Source organism: Amblyomma mixtum, chromosome 2 (assembly GCF_055824585.1).
Source record: "Amblyomma mixtum isolate Tamu chromosome 2, ASM5582458v1, whole genome shotgun sequence".
Lineage (NCBI taxonomy): Eukaryota > Metazoa > Arthropoda > Arachnida > Ixodida > Ixodidae > Amblyomma > Amblyomma mixtum.
The window spans coordinates 304,895,607-304,917,634 of NC_143013.1; the positions used below are offsets into that span (position 1 = coordinate 304,895,607).

A 22,028-nucleotide genomic window follows, 5' to 3' on the forward strand; every position below is an offset into this window, starting at 1 on the left:
CGTGCTTGCGAGTTTGGCCTGTGGCGGCAATACCTAGCTGTATTTTGGTTCTTGCTCTTTTCTACCTTACAAGCGCTTTGTTGTCAGTATGAGGGGCGTTTTTGTAATCAGGAGCTGGTAATTTATCGATACAAGCCAACTTCAATTTCTCCTCAGTGTCCCTTTAACCACTGGCCACTGCGGCGGGTGATACAGAGTGTTTTTTGCCCACTACTGTGCTTGCTCCAAACCGCTGAACGCTGTTTCCATATCACTGCACTGTGTCCAACGATGTGGAACTTTACTAGACCTTCAGCGTGTGATACCTCTTCTCTCTCTGTGCTCAGATCCCTCGAACTTATTCGATTCTTGTCTTTTCCCCCTCATCGTAACAAATGCAAGACACTTACATTTTCAGTGCCCAAGGGTACAAAATAGCACTTTATTGGTTAGCCGCGCAGACCGCCCCTGCCGTGGCGAGTACATGCAGCCAAAAAGCAATTAAGCACATTCTATTCGTTTTTCCCCATTATATGTGAGAGAAAAAGTTGTAGTTGCTTGCTCTGGAACACTGACAACTGGTCTACTTCGGGTGAAATGATCTCGGAGGACCCTTGGCCCGACTAGTACGTTGGACAGGCAGCTGTGACTACTGCGAACTTTTTACACATCGGCAATTTACATCTGCAGCTCTAAGGAGAGGTTTTTCTGTGTGTATGTTCAGACACATCATATTCCTTCCTGTCATCACCTTTATTCCTCTTCATTTCAGGCCACACTTGGCCTCTTGAGCTTTTTCTCAAAACAGTCTTCTCCCCGTGTTATTCCACCCGCCGCGGTGGCTCAGCGGTAAGACGCCCGTCTACAGAGCCGGAGTACCCGGGTTCGAACCCGACCGCGGCGGCTGCGTTTCGATGGAGGCGAAACGCAAGAGGCGCCCGTGTGCTGTGCGATGTCAGTGCACGTGAAAGATCCCCAGGTGGTCGAAATTATTCCGGAGACCTCCACTACGGCACCTCTTTCTCTCTTTCTTCTTTCTATCCCACCTTCCTCTCTTCCGTTACGGCGCGGTTCAGGTGTCCGCTGATATATGTGAGACAGATACTGCGCCATTTCCTTTCCTCAAAAACCAAACCAAACCAACCCCGTGTTATTCCGTAAATGCATGTATAACAATACCATTACATTTCTTTCTGTGTCTGTCTGTGAGGTGCCACTTGTTCTACAGATCCTGAATTGATGACAATAGCCATTGGTGTAGCTCAATTCACAGGAGTACTATCATTCAGTGTTGGGTGAAAGCTATTCTTGATGCATGTTAGGAACATGCATCAAAAGGGGCTGTCAACACTCAGTCATTTTCAGTTCCCAAATACGCCCCTGCATAGTGTCAGGCAAATGTGCTGAAAAACTGCAACACACGGTAGTTCGTGCTCTCAACGTGTGGACAGCTAGGGAAGCGTATGGCTCAGCTTGCTCCGATGAAATGAGTTTCGGAGTGACCAGGAATCCTACGCAAGCAGTGTAAGTACAGTAGTGGCATGGCCCACGATCGGAAAGCTTGTGCATTTGAGGCTCGCGTTGCTTTAAAAATTACGAGCAACTTTAGCGGCTAAAGTGGTGAAAGGCGAAAGCCTCAGTGCTGCATTCTGCTACGCGATTGTTCACTTCACATTCTGTTGGTGCATTAATTAACTGCCAATTAATGACTCTTAATCTTTGCCTTTAGGAGTGGAACGCGACAGCGTGTTGTAGCGCTGCCAGGGAGTCCACGGAACGCCACCACCCGTTCGGCGCGATGCGTTGCCCTTTGAACGCAACGCTTTTTGAGGAAAGGAAATGGCGTTGTAATTCTGTCATCTCGGTGGACACCTGAACCGCACCGTACAGGAAGGAAGGAAGTGGAGTGAAAGAAGAAAGAGAAAGAGGGGCCGTAATGAAGAAAATGAAAATTGTATTTGAGGAAAGGAAATTACGCAGTAACTGTCTCACATATCTCGGTGGACACTGTGGGAATCTGGCTTTCCGCCGTCGCCTTTGCGCGGCTGTGCCGGCCGCCCGCGTTGTTTCTCCTCTTTCCCTTGCTCCCGCCTCAGGCGGTGGAGAGGCGGCTGGGTGACTAATCACTGTCATTTAGCCACAGCTCCGCCCCGGCTCCCCAAGGGCCTTTGCCATTGGCGCCTTTTGGCGGGAATCCGGGACCCGTTTTGGCGGCCGCGGATCCCGCGACCGTCCGAGCGGGGCCCAGCGAGAGAGAGATCCCTCCGAGACAGCGTAAGGTGCGTACGTTACTGTTTGTCCGTGCCGGCCTTTGCCGTTCGGACCAGTGCTTACTCGAGCTCGCCCGCACGTGTCCTCTGACCTGCAGCGGCTCGAGCCTGTCCAGCGGGGTCCCGCGACCTCTGACAGGCGTACCTTGCGTTGAATGCCCACTCTCTCTCGCAACCGGCCCAACGGTCGACACGAGAGAGAGATCACAGCACTGCCGCGGGGACATTCTCCTGCAGCGGCGTGCTAGCGGTGCGCATTACTCGAGTCGCTTCGTGCGCGCAGCGGAGCCTTGCTCCTCGCGCGCCCCCGGGACGGGGTGACTATTGAGTGTGTGTGTATCAGCTGGAGGACGATGTGAATAAACGTCTCCTTTGTGAACTTGGAGGCCTATTTCTTTGCGGCGAATCGCTCTCCTCCCAGCGGAGGCTGAGTGCACTGCATCGGTGTCCCAGTGTGTGTGTGGTGACGGCTGATCGGGGCCCTTGGCTCGCGCGAAGCTCGAACCCGCGGTGGGTGGTGGCCTGTGTCCACGTAGGAACCCACAACACCAATAGAAAAATGTATTTGAGGAAAGAAAATTGCGCAGTAACTGTCTCACATATTTCGGTGGACACCCGTCAAAATTCGCGCGCAGTAACGTCATGACCATTTCGACCAATCTGAAACGCGGATAAATTTGCTAACACGTCTTCGTCACGACAGTATGAGCCATTAACGGCTTTCGCCTTAAAAGTGGTTGATAGATGCAAGTTAAAAATTCAGGGGGCACTTTGGCTCTCCAAAGTGCTGCAAGGCGAAAGCGTTTCCTGGCGCACTGTTTGTTTTTATTTATTTATTATTTTGAATATTTTTTTGCTCTTTTCCTTATTTTTATTGTTTTTATTTTCATATCTTATTATTTTGTTTTTATTTTGTTTATGTTCTTATTTTTATTTCTCCTTTCCTTCACTTTATTCCTTTTATTTTATTTATGAAACCCATGCATTCACTAGATGCGCCTTTATTCGTGCTCGAACCTTGAGCCTTCGTGGTGGAGTGGTAGTGTCTCCGCTTACCTCATGGGAGGCTTGGGAGACCCTACTGCGCTCCGAGGACCCGGCCAAGCAAGCCATCGCCACCGGCCGGGCTGCCAGCGTCATGAGCCTCCGGGACATGAACGTTTGAGTGCAGTGGGGCCGTGCGGGGGCCCAAGGACCGACGTGTCCAAAACTCCCTTGTTATAAATAAAGTTTTCATCATCATCATCCGCTTCAAATGCCAAAGGCTCTGGTTCGCATCGCACCCTCGGCGCAGTTTCTTTTTAAGCAGTGACGCCGAAATGCGGACAAATCTGCCAACGCGTCTGTCGACACCGCTGCCGACACCGCTGCCGACGCGTCTGCTAACGACAGTATGAGGCATTAAAGGCTTTCGCCTTAAAAGATTGGAAGACCTGGCCTCTTATGCTCATCTCCAGCAGAGGTTATACTAGATTACCCGAGCTGGCTCGGCAAGATGGAACTGCTCTACATTCCTGCGCATATTCCAAAGGAATATGAAAGGCCGCATGTTGCTGGCCACCTCTTCCGCAGGGCATTTTGAAAAGTGCGTCAGAATTTTTTCACATAACCTGTTGTGCGTTCTGAAAGCAGTCCTTGTTTCTACTGCAGATGCACCCGCCGCGGTGGCTCACTGGTTACGGAGTTCGGCTGCTGCCCCGAAAGACGCGGGTTCGATCCCGGCCGCGGCGGTCGAGTTTCGATGGAGGCGAAATTCTAGAGGCCCGTGTGCTGTGTACGATGTCAGCGCATGTTAAAGAACCCCAGGTGGTCGAAATTTCCGGAGCCCTTCACTACGGCGTCCGTCATTGCCTGAGTCGTTTTGGGACGTTAAACCGTGATGAACCAAACCTATTGCAGATGCTACCACCTGGGCTTACAAACCAATGTAACAAAAACGTTTTTTTCTACGGATTTGCAATTTATGTACCAAGTGTGTGGATCGAGGACTGACAGAAAACGGGACGGTAGGCACCCAAAGAAAAGAAATGACAATATTGCAACCATTTTGCTCTAAAGAGGGGCAAGAAGTCCAGCTAGCTATATTTTCTTGTCTCGATTAGAACAGCAGTATCTATGTTTCGTTCATCAGCATGCCAGTTTAGTAAAACGTGCGGTTTCAATTACTATTGGCTTCCGGCATTTGTGATTATGCTACACAATTGTTAGAGAAATGTGAAATTCATTGCTTTGCTGTACAGTTGCCGGTACTCAGAGGGTGTCCCTAGTTCTTTGTTCTTTCCCTGCCTTGTTGTAATTAAGGCGTTAACTAATTTGTTGGACGCACGCGCAACCAGTCAGGATAAGTAGCTTTCTCTTGCTGAAGTGGCGTTACATTACATGAATATGGCCTGTTGGACAGACAACTTGATGCCCTCTTAGTATAGTGCTGTTTGTGAAAACTTCTCAGGATCCTTTGGAAAACCCGCGAAGCGTAGATCGAAACACCACTTAGGGTGAACACTTTCACCACGGCAGGTGCTGACGTCACGGCCATCGGATTAATCAGCGTACTTTGTCCCCGCGCGAGTGGGCACCGTATTCGTTTAAAATGTTTTCTCATAGTCGAACAACTCTGCCTGTTTTTTTTTCGTTTCAGTGCCGTAATAGGAGAATCTTTAGGTGGTATCTTGATAGGCTGTATTCTCTCTCGATATGGAGCGTTATCTCGACAGCTTGTCGACGCAACGCGCCATGTTTGAACATCAGAGACGGCTACCACATTTGACTATTTCACAAGGGGCTCTATTTGAGCAGGTATATGTACAGGCATCTTCACATTTTCTGCCGTTCAGGACGAAGGACACGTTGTCAAAGTCAGTACGCACGCGTACAGCTTGGTAGCTAAATCGCCTGTCTTCACAGCATTTCAGCTTTTACTAGCGGTCGCCGGTAATAAGCGACCACACTTCAATTAAATCTGTCATCACCCCGGTGCAAAAAGCAACACGTTCGGTCCTCGTCAAAACCGTCCTGCTGCATCTCGACGAACTTTGCAAATGGGTCATTTCGGCACGGCTGTCTTCAGACGTCGGTCCATGGGTAATCCTTTTTCATCCGGCGAGCCACCTGGGAGAACTTTACGTCGATGGGGTCGGTCTGATCGTAGAGCGACGGAGCCTGGAGGAAAATCCCTGCTGTGCCAACGACGCAGGCTATCGTGAAGAGCCAGAGAAAGAGGCGATCCAGAACCATGGCAACATATTTCCAGTCCTCGCGGATCTGCATTGAGAGAAGGAAGGGAAGGAACGTTGCATTAGAGTCCAGCACACACATTTGTTTTATCAGAACGTCATCACATAGAGATACCATCATAAAGACAATAATAATTCTTTTGGCACAGAATTAAACAGTACTATAGAGATCTGCTGACCCGAAAGACGCGGGTTCGATCCCGGCCGCGATTGAATTTCGATGGAGGCGAAATTCTAGGGGCCCATGTGCTGTGCGATGTCAGTGCACGTTAAAGAACCCCAGGCGGTCGAAATTTCCGGAGCCCTTCACTACGGCGTCTCTCATAGCCTGAGTCGCTTTGGGACGTTAAACCCAATAAACCAAACCAAACCATAGAGATGGCTGTATCAGTGTGTTTCAATATCTTGTTCACATGCATGCGGAGAAACACACTTGGGATCTGCAGCCTTCGATCACTTTAATATCCAATGTATCTGACATATTTTGGTTCCTTCTTTATTTTCGTTTTCCCAATGATCTTCCGTCTTTCCACGTTGCCGACGAGTTCGCTAATCGCACATGAAAGTTCGGCAAAACCCCCGAAGCATGCAAAAAAAAAAGGGGGGGGGGGTAGTGAAGACCCACGCTTTCGAAGTCGTCGTTATTGTCAATGTGCTGAGCGATGAACATGGCGTTGTGGATGGCGCGCTCAAGGTCCCCGGGCGGCTGGTCTCCCACGGGGTCGGCCTGGTGCAGCCCCTGGGGCCGCGCCAGCAGCAGCGGCTCCGGCAGGATCATCGAGTCGTCCACGTGCAGCGCGCCGTGAGCGTTGCCCTGGTGCGGGGTCTTGACAGCCGATCCCTCGTCAATCTGCGGAACCGATTGCACACTCTTTGCTATTGCACTGCTTTGCAACGAAAGCATTCTGGGACCGTGCGTGGCATAGAAAGAGTAGAATGCTAAAGGGAGTAGGTAGTCTAGCCCAAAAGTAACGCAAGACATGCGAAACAAGGTATCATCATCATCAGCCGCACCATATGCCTAATGCAGGACAACTGCCCACTGCAGGAAAAGAATAAAGTCAGTTACGTCACGCTCTCAGTCTCGGGTGCCGAAGCTTGACTGCAGAAAAGTTCGAATTAAGTCCTGAGAGTGGGTCACAACCAGCTCAAAGAATATAAGAACGGAAGGACTAGTAGGTGAGCCTTTAAAGGGGTCGTGAAATGTTTTCCGAAAATTTTGAACGACGTGTGTATTTGGAATTCTGACCCTTCATTCTATATTATACCTTGGTTCGTTTCATCGTCTGGGTTGATTGAATAGCGAAAAAAACTAAATTTCGGTTTCCCAGCGCGCGTCCCCCTCAACTCACCGCAAACGTCATTTTAAGAAGCCAATCAGAGGCTTCTGTCGTCAACACAACATGGCGGCTTAGCGAGGCCTGTTTAGCCATAGTTGACCGAGGTTACAACACGCATATTTACTCGAATGTGGCACCGTCGTCTGCTCAGAATGGTGTCTGCTAGCTGTCAAGCTGACACTTGTGCGAAAACTTGGCCGGCGCGCCGCACCAGTCGCCGCTTGCGAACTGCCGCCTACTGCAAGCAGGGACACGGAGCGGCAATCATCTTTGCGCCGCTAGACTCATGCCCGGGCCACATCCGGTGTAACACTTTGCCACCGCACACCAGCGCCTGCGCGCTGCTTGGCTACTGAAGTTCGCACCAGAAAAGACAAAATAGCGATGTTATCAGAAAGACTGCCGGCTGTACTCGGGCGGCGACAAAGCATGCCTGCCCACGTAGCGCGCTTTCGGCAACGGCGCTGGACGGGGGCGCGCCGGGCGACGAACTGCACTGCTCTCTGGCTGCCCTGGTCGTCACTAGGCAGCTGTTTCGCACATCGAAGCCGCGGTGGACAGCGCTTCGGAAGTAGCCTGGGTTATAATAAAATGCCTGCTTTTGGCATCGCTTTACTGTCAACAGCATCGTCTCACAACAAAAAATATGGTCATTGTTGCGGTGCGCTCGGCAGCGGAGCTATATAGCGGACGCCAGGCGCGCAAGCCGGACCGCAACGGCCGGGCAGCGGCGGCTGTGGCAAGAAATTTGCTCGTATTACAGTTGCTACTTCTACCAGCAACTCGGCATTATTCAACGATCCTCAAAAATGATCTATTTTCCACACTTCTTGCTCCCACAGTTTATTATTTACGTGAATAAAAATCTTTAGCTCATTTTTATGACGCCAGCGTACGGGATCCAGGCTTGCCGGCCGGCCTGCAGACTCGCTGTATTTCACATTCGCACCAGAAAAGACAAAACAGCCATGCTATCAGAAAGGCTGCCTGTTATATTCGAGCAGTGGCAGCATGCCGAGCTTTCGGCAACGACGCCGCCTGCGGCCGCGCCGGGCGATGAACTGCGAGGCTTGCCGGCGGCCCTGGTCGTCGCTAAGCCTACCTGGTTTTGCATCGATACTATCGATACCGCAGCTGAGGGAGCTTTGGAACTGGTCAGCACTGTAAAAGGTACTACTCTCGTCACCCCTTTAACGGTGAACCTGTCCCATAATAAAATAAAGATATGCTCGATTTCCGCGACGCCAGCGGAGCTAGCAAATGCCAGCTATGCGAGCGGCGACCAGGCAGTAAATAAAGCGTTCATGGGATGAAATTTGCTTGGATCGTCGAATTAAAACTGCCAGCAACTCGGCATCAGCCAACGATCCTCAAAAATGATTCATTTTTGGCATTCATCTATTCCAGTGCTTGTTATGCGCGTGAACAAATAATACTAGCGTGTTTTTCTGACGCCGGCATCCAGGCTGACAGGCCGGCCCCGAGAAACGCGCCCCCACGTCATTATGACGCTGGCGCTCTGCGCGCTCGCATTCTGCCCCTTGTCAGTGCGACGCGCCGCGTGCGGCCTGTCATTGACATCGGTTGGGCGCAGGCGGCGAGCTGCTGTCAAGTCGTTTACGCCGCTCGCAACGGCACGTCGCGCGCCCGGCAAGTAGCAGTCATGCCGAGAGCCCACGACACCTCTGCCTGCGGGAGCCCCGACCGTGAACCTCCGAACCCGGTCGTGGACTCGAGTCTTCATCTCTATCGCAAGGGGTGGGTTGACTCGCAGCCCCATCTGCAAATTATGCCTAACCCTCTTCACGCTTCTGGAATATATTTTTCTGCAGCAAAGAACAGAAGCGCGCAGCCGATGCGCGCCGCGATAGCTGACTCGTTCGTATCGAGTTCATGTAAACAGTCGTCGAGATGGGCTGACCTTGCTCAGCTCGATTCTCTGACTCAAACCACCGCTGTCAAGGAACACCACCTAGATAGGTTCACGTAAGCAAGGCTATGTCGAGCCGCTGATACTGAAGCCAAGGAGGATGGAGAAGCAGAACCGAAACCGAAACTGGTCCCAGGTCAGTGATTGATGTATGACCACGCGCTGCAGTTTAACAGAGTGCAATTACGCGTGCAAATAATTGGAAAACTTTGTTTCACTTTCTGAATTTCTCATAAAGCTATTATTTTAGGGCAAACGAAAGTTGAAGATATCTCTACGTTTCTGAAGATCTTAAAATGACGTAGTCGAGTAGTGCGTGTGCCAGCCGACGGCGGCGCATGGTCGTTTCATGTGCACAAAAAGGCAGCGATTTCGAACGGGCTTTATTAAACGCAGACTCAATATTGAGCCGAAATATTTCGGAATTAGCATGTCTAATGTTTATGGAAGCAGTGAAAATTAAAACCGGGCAGCTTCATTTTCTTTTCACAACCCCTTTAAGCACAAGTCAAACCGCACAGATCCAGATCCGCTTTGTTTGGAGCGAGACATAGACATAATAACTCATGACGGTTTCTCTTTCCAGGGTACAGCCATTATAGTGCATGCTTTGCATTCTTTGAGTACTCGTTAGAGGGATCTCTTCACAATTCTTTTATATTTTTAGAACACCTCTTGCTTATAGGATATGCCGTCGAGTCTTCAACAAAGCTCTCAAATTCACCCACATATCACTGGATAATATAAAGGAAAAGAAATGAACCGCAGGTACAACAGCTTAGCTGTTGCAGTAATCGCAATAACAGCGATATCGTTGGAAGAATTTCTTCATAATTTTGGTTTATAGTTAGAACATTAAATGTTTACAGCGTGCGTCACCAATATTTCAGCAAAGCTCTCGTATTGTCTCAGACTGTTGTCTGTAGCACGTCACAAGATAATGTAAAGAAAAAAATTGCCCTGCTGGTAGTACCATTAGCCTACTAGCTCTTCGGACTTCTTATTTCAGTATCGCTTCGCTACCGAGCGAGCCAGAGGCGCATCAGTGCCATTGAGCACCGAACTGAGATGACGGCTTGGTACATGTCGAAAGTTGGACAAAATGTACGAGAATGAATGCCCCCTTATCTTTTTCGTCGGGTGTGTTCTCAGAGGGATGCGATCGAGACGTATACATGACGGCACCTTTCCATCGAGGGACCGCGGGAATGCGATATATGGTGGCAGCGCTCACCTCGATGCGGTACTGGGGCGGCCGCATGAGCAGCAGTCGCGGCATTAGGTGCACGAAGAGACGGCGCACCCAGGGCGCCATGCGGTGCGTCGAGGGTGAGCGGAAGTGCACGTTGAGCACGGCGATGGTCACCAGCACCGACACTGTGACCAGGATCATGGTGAATACCAGGTACTTGCCCAGAAGGGGCATGGCCAGAGACGTGGGCGGGATGATCTCGGCCAGCACCAGGAAGAAGAATGTCAGAGACAACATGATGGAGATCGACAACGACACCTGCGCAACGGCGAAGACACGACCGCATAAGACACTTCGTCAGGTGGCTTAAACTGTGTCTGTTTATGTGCCCGCTGAAAGCTAGGGCACTGACTTCTATCAGTCTGCAGACTTAGAACAGCCTCTTACTTGGACTCTAAATGAGGCTCTTTTGCCCCTTAAAGGGGTGGAGACACCAAATTTGTGGTTCGCGCGTTCTTAGTTTCAAACGTTTCTTATGGCTCCAGGAAGCATGATACACACTCAAAGATTCATATATTCACAGTGAATAATTTATTATAGCATTTTTAGATGAACGATTTTCGGTTTCGGTTTCGGAACGCCGAGTTGTTCAGTGACGTCACAGAGGGGGAAGATCAACTGCTTCGCTTGGTCACGTGGGCCCACAAAAGTTGTGACGCACCTACTGCTGCATCGTCTGCTTTCCCACACACGTGCTGACCAGCGCATGAAAACAAACAACTGCACGTCTAGTCCCAGCGGCTCGGATTCTGACAGATCTGATTCCAATGAGTGAGGACATCGACTTTTTTTTTTGTTCGCACGCTAATATCGCCTTCGCGGGTTCGCGTGAGGATGCGAAACACTTTGCAAAATGCCAGTAAGCATCGCTGCGCCGCTCTACCCAAGCTGCGCCCACAACCGGTGTCACACTTCGCTGCCGTGCAGCAGTACCTGAGCGCTGCTTGGGATGGTGTACAAATATCACAAGAAAAGACAAGATCGCCTTGTTATCAGAACTGCCAGCTATACTCGAGCAGCGACAAAGCATGTCTGCTTATTTTGGGAGCTTTCGGCAACGGCACCGCTCGCGGGCGCTCCGGGCGACGAGCTCTGCTGCTGCCTGGCTGCCGTGGTCGTCGCTAGGCCTATAGCCTGTTTAGCAAGCGGCCGGCGCTTCGGAAGTCGCCTGCGCTATAATAAAAGGCCTACTTTTCACAAATAGCTGTAGTGTTAACAGAATCATCTCACAATAAAATAATAGTATGGTCAATCTCCTCGACGCCTTCGGCAGCGGAGCTAGCGGGCGCCAGGCGAGCCGGACCCCAACGTCGCGCCAGCGGCAGCTGCTAGGCGCGGTTGTGAGAAATTTGCTCATATCACAGTTGTTACCTCTGCTAGCAGCTCAGTATTGGTCAGCGATTCTCAAAAATGACACTTTTTTCACATTTTTTTCCCATGGTTTATTATTTACGTCAAGAACACTCTTTAGCTCGCTTTTATGACGTCGGCAGACGGTATCCAGGCTGACCTACCGGCCGGCAGACTCGGCGTACTTCACGTCCGCACAAGAAAATACAAAACAGCCATGCTACCAGAAAGGATTCTTTCTTGATTCCAGATACGACAGCATGACTGTGCTAAAAGTGGATCTTTCGGCAGCGACACTGCCTGCGGCAACGCCGGCCGACGACCTGCGCGCTGGTCCCAGACTGCCCTAGTCGTCGCTAGGCCTAGCTGCTTTCGCATATCGACTCCGCGGCTGAGGGCGCTTCGGGACTGGCCAGCGCTCAGAAACGTGCTCCGCTCGGCACCCCTTTACTGTGAACTCGTCCCATAATAAAAGATATGTTCGATTTCCACGACGTCTTCAGCAACAGAGCTAGCAGACGGCAGGCGAACCGCACCAGGTAGCAGCAGCACAAAACCGGCTGATGAAATTTGCTTGCATCGCAGTCATCACTTCTACCAGGAACTCGGTATTTGCCAACGATCGTCAGAAACGATGCATTTTTGATATTCATATATCCCAGGGTTTGCTATGAACGTGAACAAACAATACTATCGCGTTCTTCAGGGCGTTCGGCACGAAGACTGGCGCAGACCGCCCGGCTCCAAGGAGTGCGCCCTATGTCATCATGACGCTGCCGCTCTCCGCGCTCGCATTGGCTGCCGCTTCCCGTCGTTGTTGTCGCGAGCGGCCCGCCGTTGACATCTAGCAGGCCGGACGCAGGCAACGAGCTGCAATCGGACGTTGCGACGCTGTTCGCAACGGCGCGCCGCAAACCGAGCGAGTGGCGGTTAGCAGCAAACGCGGCTCGCTGGTGTGTCGACTGCGCTCACGCGGCTGTGCCCCGCTCATCGTACGTCACTGTATTTTGGTATGACGTCACTAAAACTTTAATTTTTCTACACCCCTTGTGACGTCATGGTTGATGGCGCTAGCGATGGGTCTAGATCGTGAGAGTGAGCATTTAGGTAATCTTTGGAACCGAATTAAAATATTTTTTAAACGTTTGTTGCGTCCAACACCCGGCTTTGAGTGCCCTTGCATACATAGGAATCCCATAGCAGGCTTTTTATAGCTTCAAAATTTGGTGTCTCCACCCCTTTAACAACCGGCTGGAAATGAAAACGTTGAATTTACTTTCACTGAGGCCTTCTATGAGAAGAAATCTCATCTGCCAGTTCCACATCATTCGATGGTTCTGATTTTCGCGAGTTAGGCTATAATAGCATCGTATCCTTTTTGTTAGGTATGAGTACTGCCGGTTGATAGTATTAATAGTGCCTACACACGAGAGCTCCGAAAAGTTGCCTGTATAAGCTCCAGTGCAGGGGACAGAAGTGGTGCGCCTGAAGCCGTCATGTCACTTATGGCTTCTTATTAATGAGCTACAGGTTTGAAGAAACAAGAGAGCTGTAGCTTTGGCCATGAAAACCAGAACAGCACAAGTTTTTCCATTCTTTCATGTCCTTTCATCGGCGAAAATGTTTTGTTTTGCATCGATTTTGAGCATTTAGAACGCGCAGTAGTGGCGCGTGGACACAGTTCTGCTAAACCTCCACCCCGAGATCGTTCTAAGCTGCATGCTGCGTATGTGAAGGAGGGAGACCTTTTCTCCAGAATCGGATGGCAGGTAGAAGACGAGGACGGACAGGCAGGAGATGCCGACGCAGGGGATGATGAGGTTGACGGTGTAGAAGAGAGTCTTGCGGCGCAGCGTGATGTTGAAGGTGATGTCCGGGTAGGGCTGTTCGCAGCACGAGTAGAACTTCTCTCGTCTCATGGCCGGCACGGCCATGATGTCCCACTCGACGCTCAGGTAGAACTCGGTGAGGTCGATGCCGACCGGCACAATGTTCGTGTCCGGAATTTCGCTTACGTGCTTCAGGTCCACCTGCGAAAGTTCCATTTTATCCTGCTTCAAAAGCAGCTTTGGTAAGACACTGAGTTGTTTTGTTTAGCAGCTTACGCGATGTGTCCATTTTTCCAAGACGCGACCGTGATATTGTACTCAAATGGGTTAAGTGCGAAGTTTCTAGTGTGCGTTTGGAGCCGTACCTGGAATCCGTCGTAGGTCCAGGATCCGAACTTCATGAAGCAGTCTTGCTTGTCAAACGGGAAGTACTGCACATCGATCTGGCAGAAGCTCTTGTAGATGGCCGGCGGGTTCCAGACTACGCGGCCGTCCTCGTGGATTATAGCTTTCGTCATGATGGTCACCTCGTAGTTGCCGTCCGCACTGCACACGCGAGAAAAAATTGAATTGCGGGCAGCGGCGACACCAATGCGCATATCCATGATGTCATTATACTTGCAGATTGACTGCCAAATTAATCTTCAGGTAATTACGATTACCAGCGAGCTATGGAAAGAAAAATGATAGGTGTAACGTTAAGAGATCGGAAGAGGGCGGAGTGGGTGAGGGAACAAACGCGGGTTAATGATTTCCTAGTTGAAGTCGAGAGGAAGATATGGGCTTGGGCAGGGCATGTAATGCGAAGGCAAGATAACCGCTGGTCCTTAAGGGTAACGGAATGGATTCCAAGAGAAGGCAAACGTAGCAGGGGACGGCAGAAAGTTAGGTGGGCGGATGAGAATAAGAAGTTTGCGGGGATACAGTGGCCGTAACTGGCAAAGGACAGGGTTAATTGGAGAGACATGGGAGAGGCCTTTGCCTTGCAGTGGGTGTAGTCAGACTGATGATGATGATGAATGAAGACGGAATCGACCGCTAGTCGTTTCTCAAATACACGTATATATGTGGAGATCGAGAAGAAGTAGCTTTTGATTGGTCCTGTATAATGCGGAGGAGTAACCATTGGTATGTTAGGGCAGCGGACTGAATGCCAAATGAGTGGGAACATAGCAAACCTGCTGGGTTACCTAGGACGGCCGCGACAGGAACTGAACAAGGCTAATTGAAAATGAGTGATCGCCTTCAAAGATTGACGATACATTATTCAAGTTTGAGTCTTTGAAAACGCAACCTTGAAACTGCAACCGTCGGCAATGGCCACATGTTACGTTCAGTAAATCGAAATCCAGTTTTTGTATCCATTTAATGTAGGCTGTCCAAATAAGCATGACCTGTTAGCTTCTTAGAACGCCTCGCCCGTTCGGCGATGAAAAGATGCGTCTGAAGGTATTATTTAATAAACTGACATACTTTATTTCACGCCACCAGACCTAACACCACCAGCTCCTGATCATGACGCGTCGTCGTTGGGTTGGTGCGCAGTAGCAGAAAAGAAGTTCGAATTCCTTTAGTGCAATAAAGACTTGCGACAATAGCAAAATGATTATTCCTTTATAGCATGCTTGTGTGTGTTCCAACCAATGCATAACATTGTGCAAGAAGGAAGTGTTAGCTACCGTAGGCTGTAATGACAGCTGCTCACCCCGAACACAAGCGCAAAGATCAGCTCAGTCCTCGCGAAGTGCAACTCACTTGTTGTAGAGCACAATGTCAGGGAGCCAAATTTGCTCAGCAGGCACGTAGAGCTCGGTGACACCTCCGTACTCCTGGGGATCCCATTTGAGCTTATGGTCGGACCATTCCTGCCGAGAAAAAGTGAATGGCCAAGAGAGCAACGAAGTGCTATATTGAAGTTTCAAAACCGCTATATTCTCATTTCTTGTTTGGGACTGCACCGAATCCTGGTCATTGCCTTGTCATTTCCACAGAGCACGACAACGAATAACCAAGACTACGCTGCGCTGTTCCTTTTAATGTCACGCCTCAGTTAAGTTTGCGGAGTACCGTGTACAGCCTTCGCCAAAAGTTTAGAGTCCAAGGGGTTTGGTGACTTTGCTTCCAAGCCTTGTAGTGGGGCTTTGTAGCATCCTTCCAAGTTTAAAGCTTCCAAGGATGCTACAGGTCAATAGTTCCTCTCACATTGAAGAGATTTGTAATGATAGTAATGCAGAACCAGCCACACAGCACAACCCAGAGTGAAACCCACTGGGCTCTTAACTTTTGACAAAGGATGTGCATGAAACGTTCCCCTTTACTCACGCCCGTGGTTCGTGATTCAGTCTTTTCACGAGGTGGCTGGTTGGGAAACCTAGTGTGAACATTTAATTTCGTGCAGCACGCGCGCACGTTTTTCTAACATCGGTGGGCGAACCATTTCACCAGAAGCGACACATGCCACTTAAATATCAACTTACTATACGACTTTCTTTTAAGTAATGCTCTACTGACCATCGTCCTGCTTGAAAACAAGGGACGCAGTACAGGGCCGACCAAACGCAGTGCCCTGCGCATGCTGACAAATAGAAGAATGTGACCCCGTGCTATAATCCTGTACAGCAATGCAGTCACTGTCGCGAGTGAGGCGTTAGTTTTATATCGCAAGGTATGCGAAACGGCGCAGTAGATATGAAGAATCTTTGCCGGAATAGTCTTCAACAAGCACCTCGGCTTGTGGGAATCCTGGCTTTCGCCGTCGCCTTTGCGCGGCTAGCCGGCCTCCCGCGTTGTTTCTCCTCTTTCCCTTGCTCCCGCCTCAGGCGGTGGAGAGGCGGCTGGGTGACTAATCACTGTCATTTAGCCACAGCTCCGCCCCGGCTCCCCAAGGGCCTTTGCCATTGGCGCCTTTTGGCGGGAATTCGGGACCCCGCTTTGGGCGGCCGCGCGCCGCGCGACCGTCCGAGCGGGGCCCAGAGGGAGAGAGATCCCTCCGAGACAGCGTAAGGTGCGTACGTTACTGTTTGTCCGTGCCGGCCTTTGCCGCTCGGACCAGTGCATATACTCGAGCTCGCCCGCACGTGTCCTCTGACCTGCAGCGGCTCGAGCCTGTCCAGCGGGGTCCAGCGACCTCTGACAGGCGTACCTTGCGTTGAATGCCCACTCTCTCTCGCAACCGGCCCAACGGTCGACACGAGAGAGAGATCACAGCACTGCCGCGGGGACATTCTCCTGCAGCGGCGTGCTAGCGGCGCACATTGCTCGAGTCGCTTCGTGCGCGCAGCGGAGCCTTGCTCCTCGCGCGCCCCCGGGACGGGGTGACTATTGAGTGTTTGTGTATCTGCTGGAGGACGATGTGAATAAACGTCTCCTTTGTGAACTTGGAGGCCTATTTCTTTGCGGCGAATCGCTCTCCTCCCAGCGGAGGCTGAGTGCACTGCATCGGTGTCCCAGTGTGTGTGTGGTGACGGCTGATCGGGGCCCTTGGCTCGCGCGAAGCTCGAACCCGCGGTGGGTGGTGGCCTGTGTCCACTTAGAAACCCACAACTGGCGCCCAACGTGCTAAGTCATTGGCGCTTACGCCTTTGATGACATATTAGCCGAGCAGGTCGCCTTGCCGATCACGCTTGCGCACCATGTCTACCCCCAGCGGGGCACTCGGCAGCTACATGTCGGCTCCCTACGGAGTTGTAGCGTCGTTTGATCCGCTGGCTGCTGTTCCTTCGAATAGCCAGACACCGTGGTTGGCCGCGGCCCCCGTTGGGGTTTACGGCGACACAACCCAAAATGTCGACCACGCGGCTCCCATCGGAGCTGTATCGGAAGCACCCTGCGGTGCATCCGCTGGTCACATGCCTCAGCTGTGCACGCTGTCCGCCCAGTGCGAAAGCAGTTCGTGTCACGCTGCCGCAACCGGCAGTTTCGAACAGCAGCAGCCGTGCCCCGCGAGCAGTCAATTCTGCTCTGGGAACGGCGAGGCGCTGGCCCGGTTCCCTGCGGAATCCGCGCCGCTCATCGAACTAGGAGCCTTGCCTCCCTCGTTCGTGCAGCCCGCCCAAACCTCCACTGAGGCCGGGGCGCAGGCGCTGCTAGCCAGTGCTGCCCAGATGATCCAGTCGTTGTCAGGGGCTGTTGGGACACTTTTGGCCACGCCGAAGTTGTCTCACCCCGCGGTCAAGTTGCCCATGCCAACATACCGCGGGTATGATGACCTACTCAGTGCCCGGGATTTCCTTGAGTCCCTCACCCATTATCAGAGAACTATGAGTCTCACTGAGCAGGTGGTGCTTGCACACATCATCCCCGCAGCGCTGACTGACACGGCAGCTCGGTGGCATCGGCTTTCCGGCCACCGGGCAGCGACTCTCGAGGAGTTCCGTGCAGCATTCCTGCGCGAATTCCTGCCCGCTGACTACGAGCGTAGGATGCGGCGAGAGCTGGAGCTCCGTACTCAGGCTCCGGACGAGTCGCTGCAAGAGTATGTTCGTGCGATGGAAGACCTTTTCTCAATCGCCGAGCCCAGAGCCTCGAACGAGGAGCGTGTCGAAAGGACGATCAGGCAGGCACATCCGACCTTTTCGGCTTACCTGCGCGGCGGCCGATTCCGAGATTTGGAGGAGCTGGCCGCCGAGGCAAAGCGCATTCAAGGCGACATTCTCGCCGCGCGCGCCTATCGTCCGCCACCGCCGGCAAGCGAGGCCCTTGAGCCACGCTGTGCATGGAGAGGGGCCTTGCCCTTACCCAACCGGCGACCACCCGCACAACCTGCCTTTGCAGCTGTTAGCGGGCAAAACGAGTCATGGGAGTTGAGCGACAGAGCTCTCGATCCCTACTCGTACGGGAGACGGGCAGCCTGCGCTGCACCGTTTTCTGAAGCGCGTGCTGAGGGGCGCCAAGCGCTCCAACGCACAGCGGAGGGGGAAACCCGACTCGGCCGACCCTTTGGTCGTGCAGCGGGCGGACCCAGGCAGGGAGAGGCGCCATTGTCCCGCGACCAAGCTCGCGGCGGTGTGCGTTGTTTCCGCTGCCAAGAGAGGGGCCACTTAGCAAGAGAATGCTCCGTAGCCAGGCCTCCTGCGAGGCAGGGAAACGGCGGCGGGGGTCGGTCGTAAAGGGACCACCGGCCCAATCTCTGCTAATTCCCTCTGCGTACAGGGCAAGCTGCCTTGCTAATGCGCACGCGCCGTTTATTCCGGTCACCATTGCTGGCCGCGAATTTTCGGCGTTACTGGATACGGGAGCCAGCGCTTCCTTGTTCGGTGAAGAGGTTTTGTCCCACTTGCAAAAGCACTCTGTGCGCTTGCGGGACTGCCGTACGGCATTCAACCTTGCGAAAGGCGTAGCCCATTCGGCTGGCGCCGCGAGGCTGTCTGTCAGGTGGGGAGAGCGGACGAGACGCACGCGTTTCATCCATCTCCCAGGGCTCAGTGTGCCCATGATTCTCGGACGGGACTTTCTCCTGAAAACCGGGATCGTGGTGGACATTGCGAATGGCGGCTATCGCGACGGACCATTTTCCCAGCTTAAGCCGTTCATTAGCCCACCGGCGTCAGTATCTGCCTGCGCAGTGAAGGCGTTCGGAGAGTGCCACGCTCAGCGGACAGGGCCACGCCCTTGTGTCGAGCGTTCCGTCGTTCAGCCTCCCCTTTGGGACCGAGCGGCGCGGCACGACCAGGCACCACATCCGCTGGCCGCCTGTGCGGTAACATTGGATGACACACAGAAGGCTCGTTTGACAGCGCTATTGCGTCAGTACGATGAGCTCTTCACGGATCAACCTGGCTGTACCACTTTAGTGAGCCACAAGATCCACACTGGAGACGCGCTTCCTTTGAAGTGCAACCCTAGACCCGTCAGCCTTGCGAAAAGGCAGGTGATTGATGGGTTGCTGGATGAGATGCTGTCGGCGGACATTATCCGCCGCTCGTCCAGCGCCTGGGCGTCTCCGGTGGTGTTGGTGCCTAAGAAAGATGGCAGCCACCGTTTGTGTGTGGATTATCGCCGTCTGAATGCGCTGACTCGCAAGGATGCCTATCCGCTCCCGACGATCAGCTCAATCGTAGGAAACCTGGGCAGCGCGCGGTACTTTTCCACGCTAGATGCCTCCAAAGGTTACCTACAGGTCCAGATGGCTGACACTGACCGGTCCAAGACCGCGTTCACGTGCCACAGAGGGCTGTTTGAGTTCACTCGTATGCCCTTTGGTCTCTGCAATGGTCCTGCGACTTTTCAGAGGCTCATGGACCGCGTCCTGGGGGAAGCGAAATGGTCCCACGCCATGTGCTACCTGGACGATATCGTGATTTATTCACGAACCTTCGATGAGCACTTAGGCCACATTGCCGACGTGCTCGAGAGGGTACGGGCTGCTGGGATGACTTTGAATCCTGCGAAAGCCCAAATAGCGCGGACCCGGGTTCAGTTACTAGGGTTCACGCTGGGCGAGGGCTCTATTGAGCCTGATGCGGAGAAACTTCGAGCCATACTCGAATTTCCCGCGCCCAAGGACGTACGCGGCCTCCGCCGCTTTCTGGGAATGGCCAATTTTTATCGGTCGTTCATCCCGTCCTGTGCCCGCGTGCAGGCACCCATGACCAAGCTCTTGGGAAAGACTGCAGCGTGGCGATGGGGGCCCGAGCAAGAGCGATCCTTTCGCCTCCTGTCTAGTGCCATTGCCGAGACAGCGCAGCTCAGGCTACCCGACCTGACCAGACAGTTCGTAGTCCAGACTGACGCGAGCGATCTGGGTTTAGGAGCAGTTCTCCTACAGGAATTCGATGGCGTGCTGCAACCGCTGGCCTTTGCCAGCCGCTCCTTGCTGCCCTCGGAGAGGAATTATTCCGTGACCGAGAAGGAGTGCCTCGCCATCGTGTTTGCACTGCGCAAATTTGACGTCTACCTTGATGGAACGCAATTCGTGGTGCAGACAGACCACAGTGCGCTCAGTTGGCTGATGCGGCTCCGCGAGCCTGCGGGTCGGCTGGCGCGCTGGGCTCTCCTGATACAGCATTACGACTTTTCTGTGCAGTATCGAAAGGGGAGCACAAACGTGGTAGCTGACGCGCTATCCCGTGCCCCACTCGCCAGCGGCGCCTTGACGCCTGTAGGCGGAGGGGGCGAAACAGCGGACGAGCCGCCGGGCGGCAAGGAGGGGGAGCCCGGAAACGGGTTAACCCATTCCGCTAACCAGGCAAGCAGCGCTTCGCAAAGAGGACGAGAGGCGAAGCTCTTCGTGAGCGCCTCGGAGTTGCCGACGCGAACGGAAATTTTGGCTGCAAACCTGAGTGGGGACGAGACCACGCTCCCCTCTGGGATGACTGGAATCGTTTTCAGCCGTAAAGAGCTACTGAAAGCCCAGCAAAATGACCCCTTTTGTCGCGTAATGAGCGACGGTCTCAGGGAGACGGAGCGCCGTGACGCTACTGGTATTGTAGCGGGCGCAGGGGGGCAGAAGCCAGCGTGTGTCGCGGCGAACCCCGGGGATTCATATTTGCTGGACAATGACGGGCTCGTGCTGAAGTACATAGCCACCGATGACGAGTCCATCGACCCGTTCAAGGTGGTTATCCCCAAAAGTCTGAGAGGCGCACTTTTGCGATTCTCTCATGACGAACCACTGGCCGGTCATCTGAGTGGCTCCAAAGTTTTTGCAAAACTGAGTCAATCGGTGACGTGGCCCGGCATGAAGCGTGACATTTTCCGCTATTGCCGTTCCTGCCATGTCTGTCAAGCGGTGAAGTCACGGGGCGGCAAGCCGCCTGGAATGATGAAACCAATTGACAGTGTGCGTCCGTGGCAGATGGCCACCTGCGATTTGATGGGGCCTTTCCCCAGGAGCAAGCAGGGGTTCATTTACCTGATGGTAGTCGCTGACCACTTTTCCAAATGGGTTGAGTTGTACCCCCTTCGGAAAGTGTCAGCACGAGCGGTGCTGGATAAACTCCAGGATGTGTTCTGTCGGTTCGGCTTTCCGGAAAGACTGATCACGGACAATGCGTCCTATTTCACCGCTCGGGTGTTCGGTAACACGTGCCGTTCCCTCGGAATCGAGCACTACACCACTTCACCCTACCACCCCCAGTCCAATTTGACCGAGCGAATCAACCGAACGCTCAAGCCAATGCTGGCGGCCTTTGCCGAGTGTCAAAAGGATTGGGCAGACCATTTGAGCGAGTTTGCGTTCGCCATCCGAACAGCTGAGAATCGCTCAACTGGTTTCTCTCCCGCCTTCCTCAATTTCGGGAGGGAGCTGGCGAATCCGATGTCAAACGTCGTGCAGAGCCAGCTCGGGGATGACCAGACGCGGGCAGACTGCTCTGCTTATGCGTCGACGCTTCGGGACCGGCTTGATCGGGCTCTCAACAGAGCAAGGCAGAGTTTGGCGGCAGCCAGAGCCCAACAGAAGGCTCAATATGACCGCAAGCACCGCCGCCTGACTTTTCAGGTGGGTGATCTTGTCCTGAAGCGCAACCACGTTCTTAGCGATGCCAGCAAGGGGTTCTCAGCCTCGCTCGCTCCTAAGTGGCTTGGTCCGTACCGAGTGGTCAGAGTCTGGTCGCCACTCGCGTACCTGCTGGAGGATCCCCTTACGGGGAAAACCAGCCGTGCCCACATCGCAGACCTGAAGGCCTACGCGTCACGGTCTGACGAGCTTGCGCCGATACCCATTGGTATCAAAGGCAAGCGCAAAGGCACAACTGGTGCTGCGGAACGCAAGCGTACGGAGCACCGGTACAATCTGAGGCGACGGTCACCGGTGTGATTAATGCCGGACGGCGGACTTTTCCGCAACCGAAGGCACGCAGCCTCAGCTAGCTGGCGAGCTTTCTCGTCAGGCCCTACCTAGGCG

The 22,028-nt window shown here is 53.0% G+C and overlaps 1 protein-coding gene across 1 annotated transcript in view; it reads right to left on the reverse strand.

The window, feature by feature from the left end:
- Positions 1-4,966: 4,966 nt before the first annotated feature.
- Positions 4,967-22,028, reverse strand: part of LOC149364768 (acetylcholine receptor subunit alpha-like) — a 34,839-nt gene continuing 17,777 nt past the window's right edge. Inside the window, exons 3-8 of the mRNA XM_089574707.1 lie at positions 14,939-15,048; positions 13,549-13,729; positions 13,100-13,384; positions 9,987-10,262; positions 6,108-6,332; positions 4,967-5,510 (exon numbers count right to left, since the gene is read on the reverse strand). Of these exons, the coding sequence (XP_089430833.1) occupies positions 5,313-5,510; positions 6,108-6,332; positions 9,987-10,262; positions 13,100-13,384; positions 13,549-13,729; positions 14,939-15,048 (1,275 nt within the window). The 3' untranslated portion in view covers positions 4,967-5,312. The remainder of the gene's footprint in view (positions 5,511-6,107; positions 6,333-9,986; positions 10,263-13,099; positions 13,385-13,548; positions 13,730-14,938; positions 15,049-22,028) is intronic.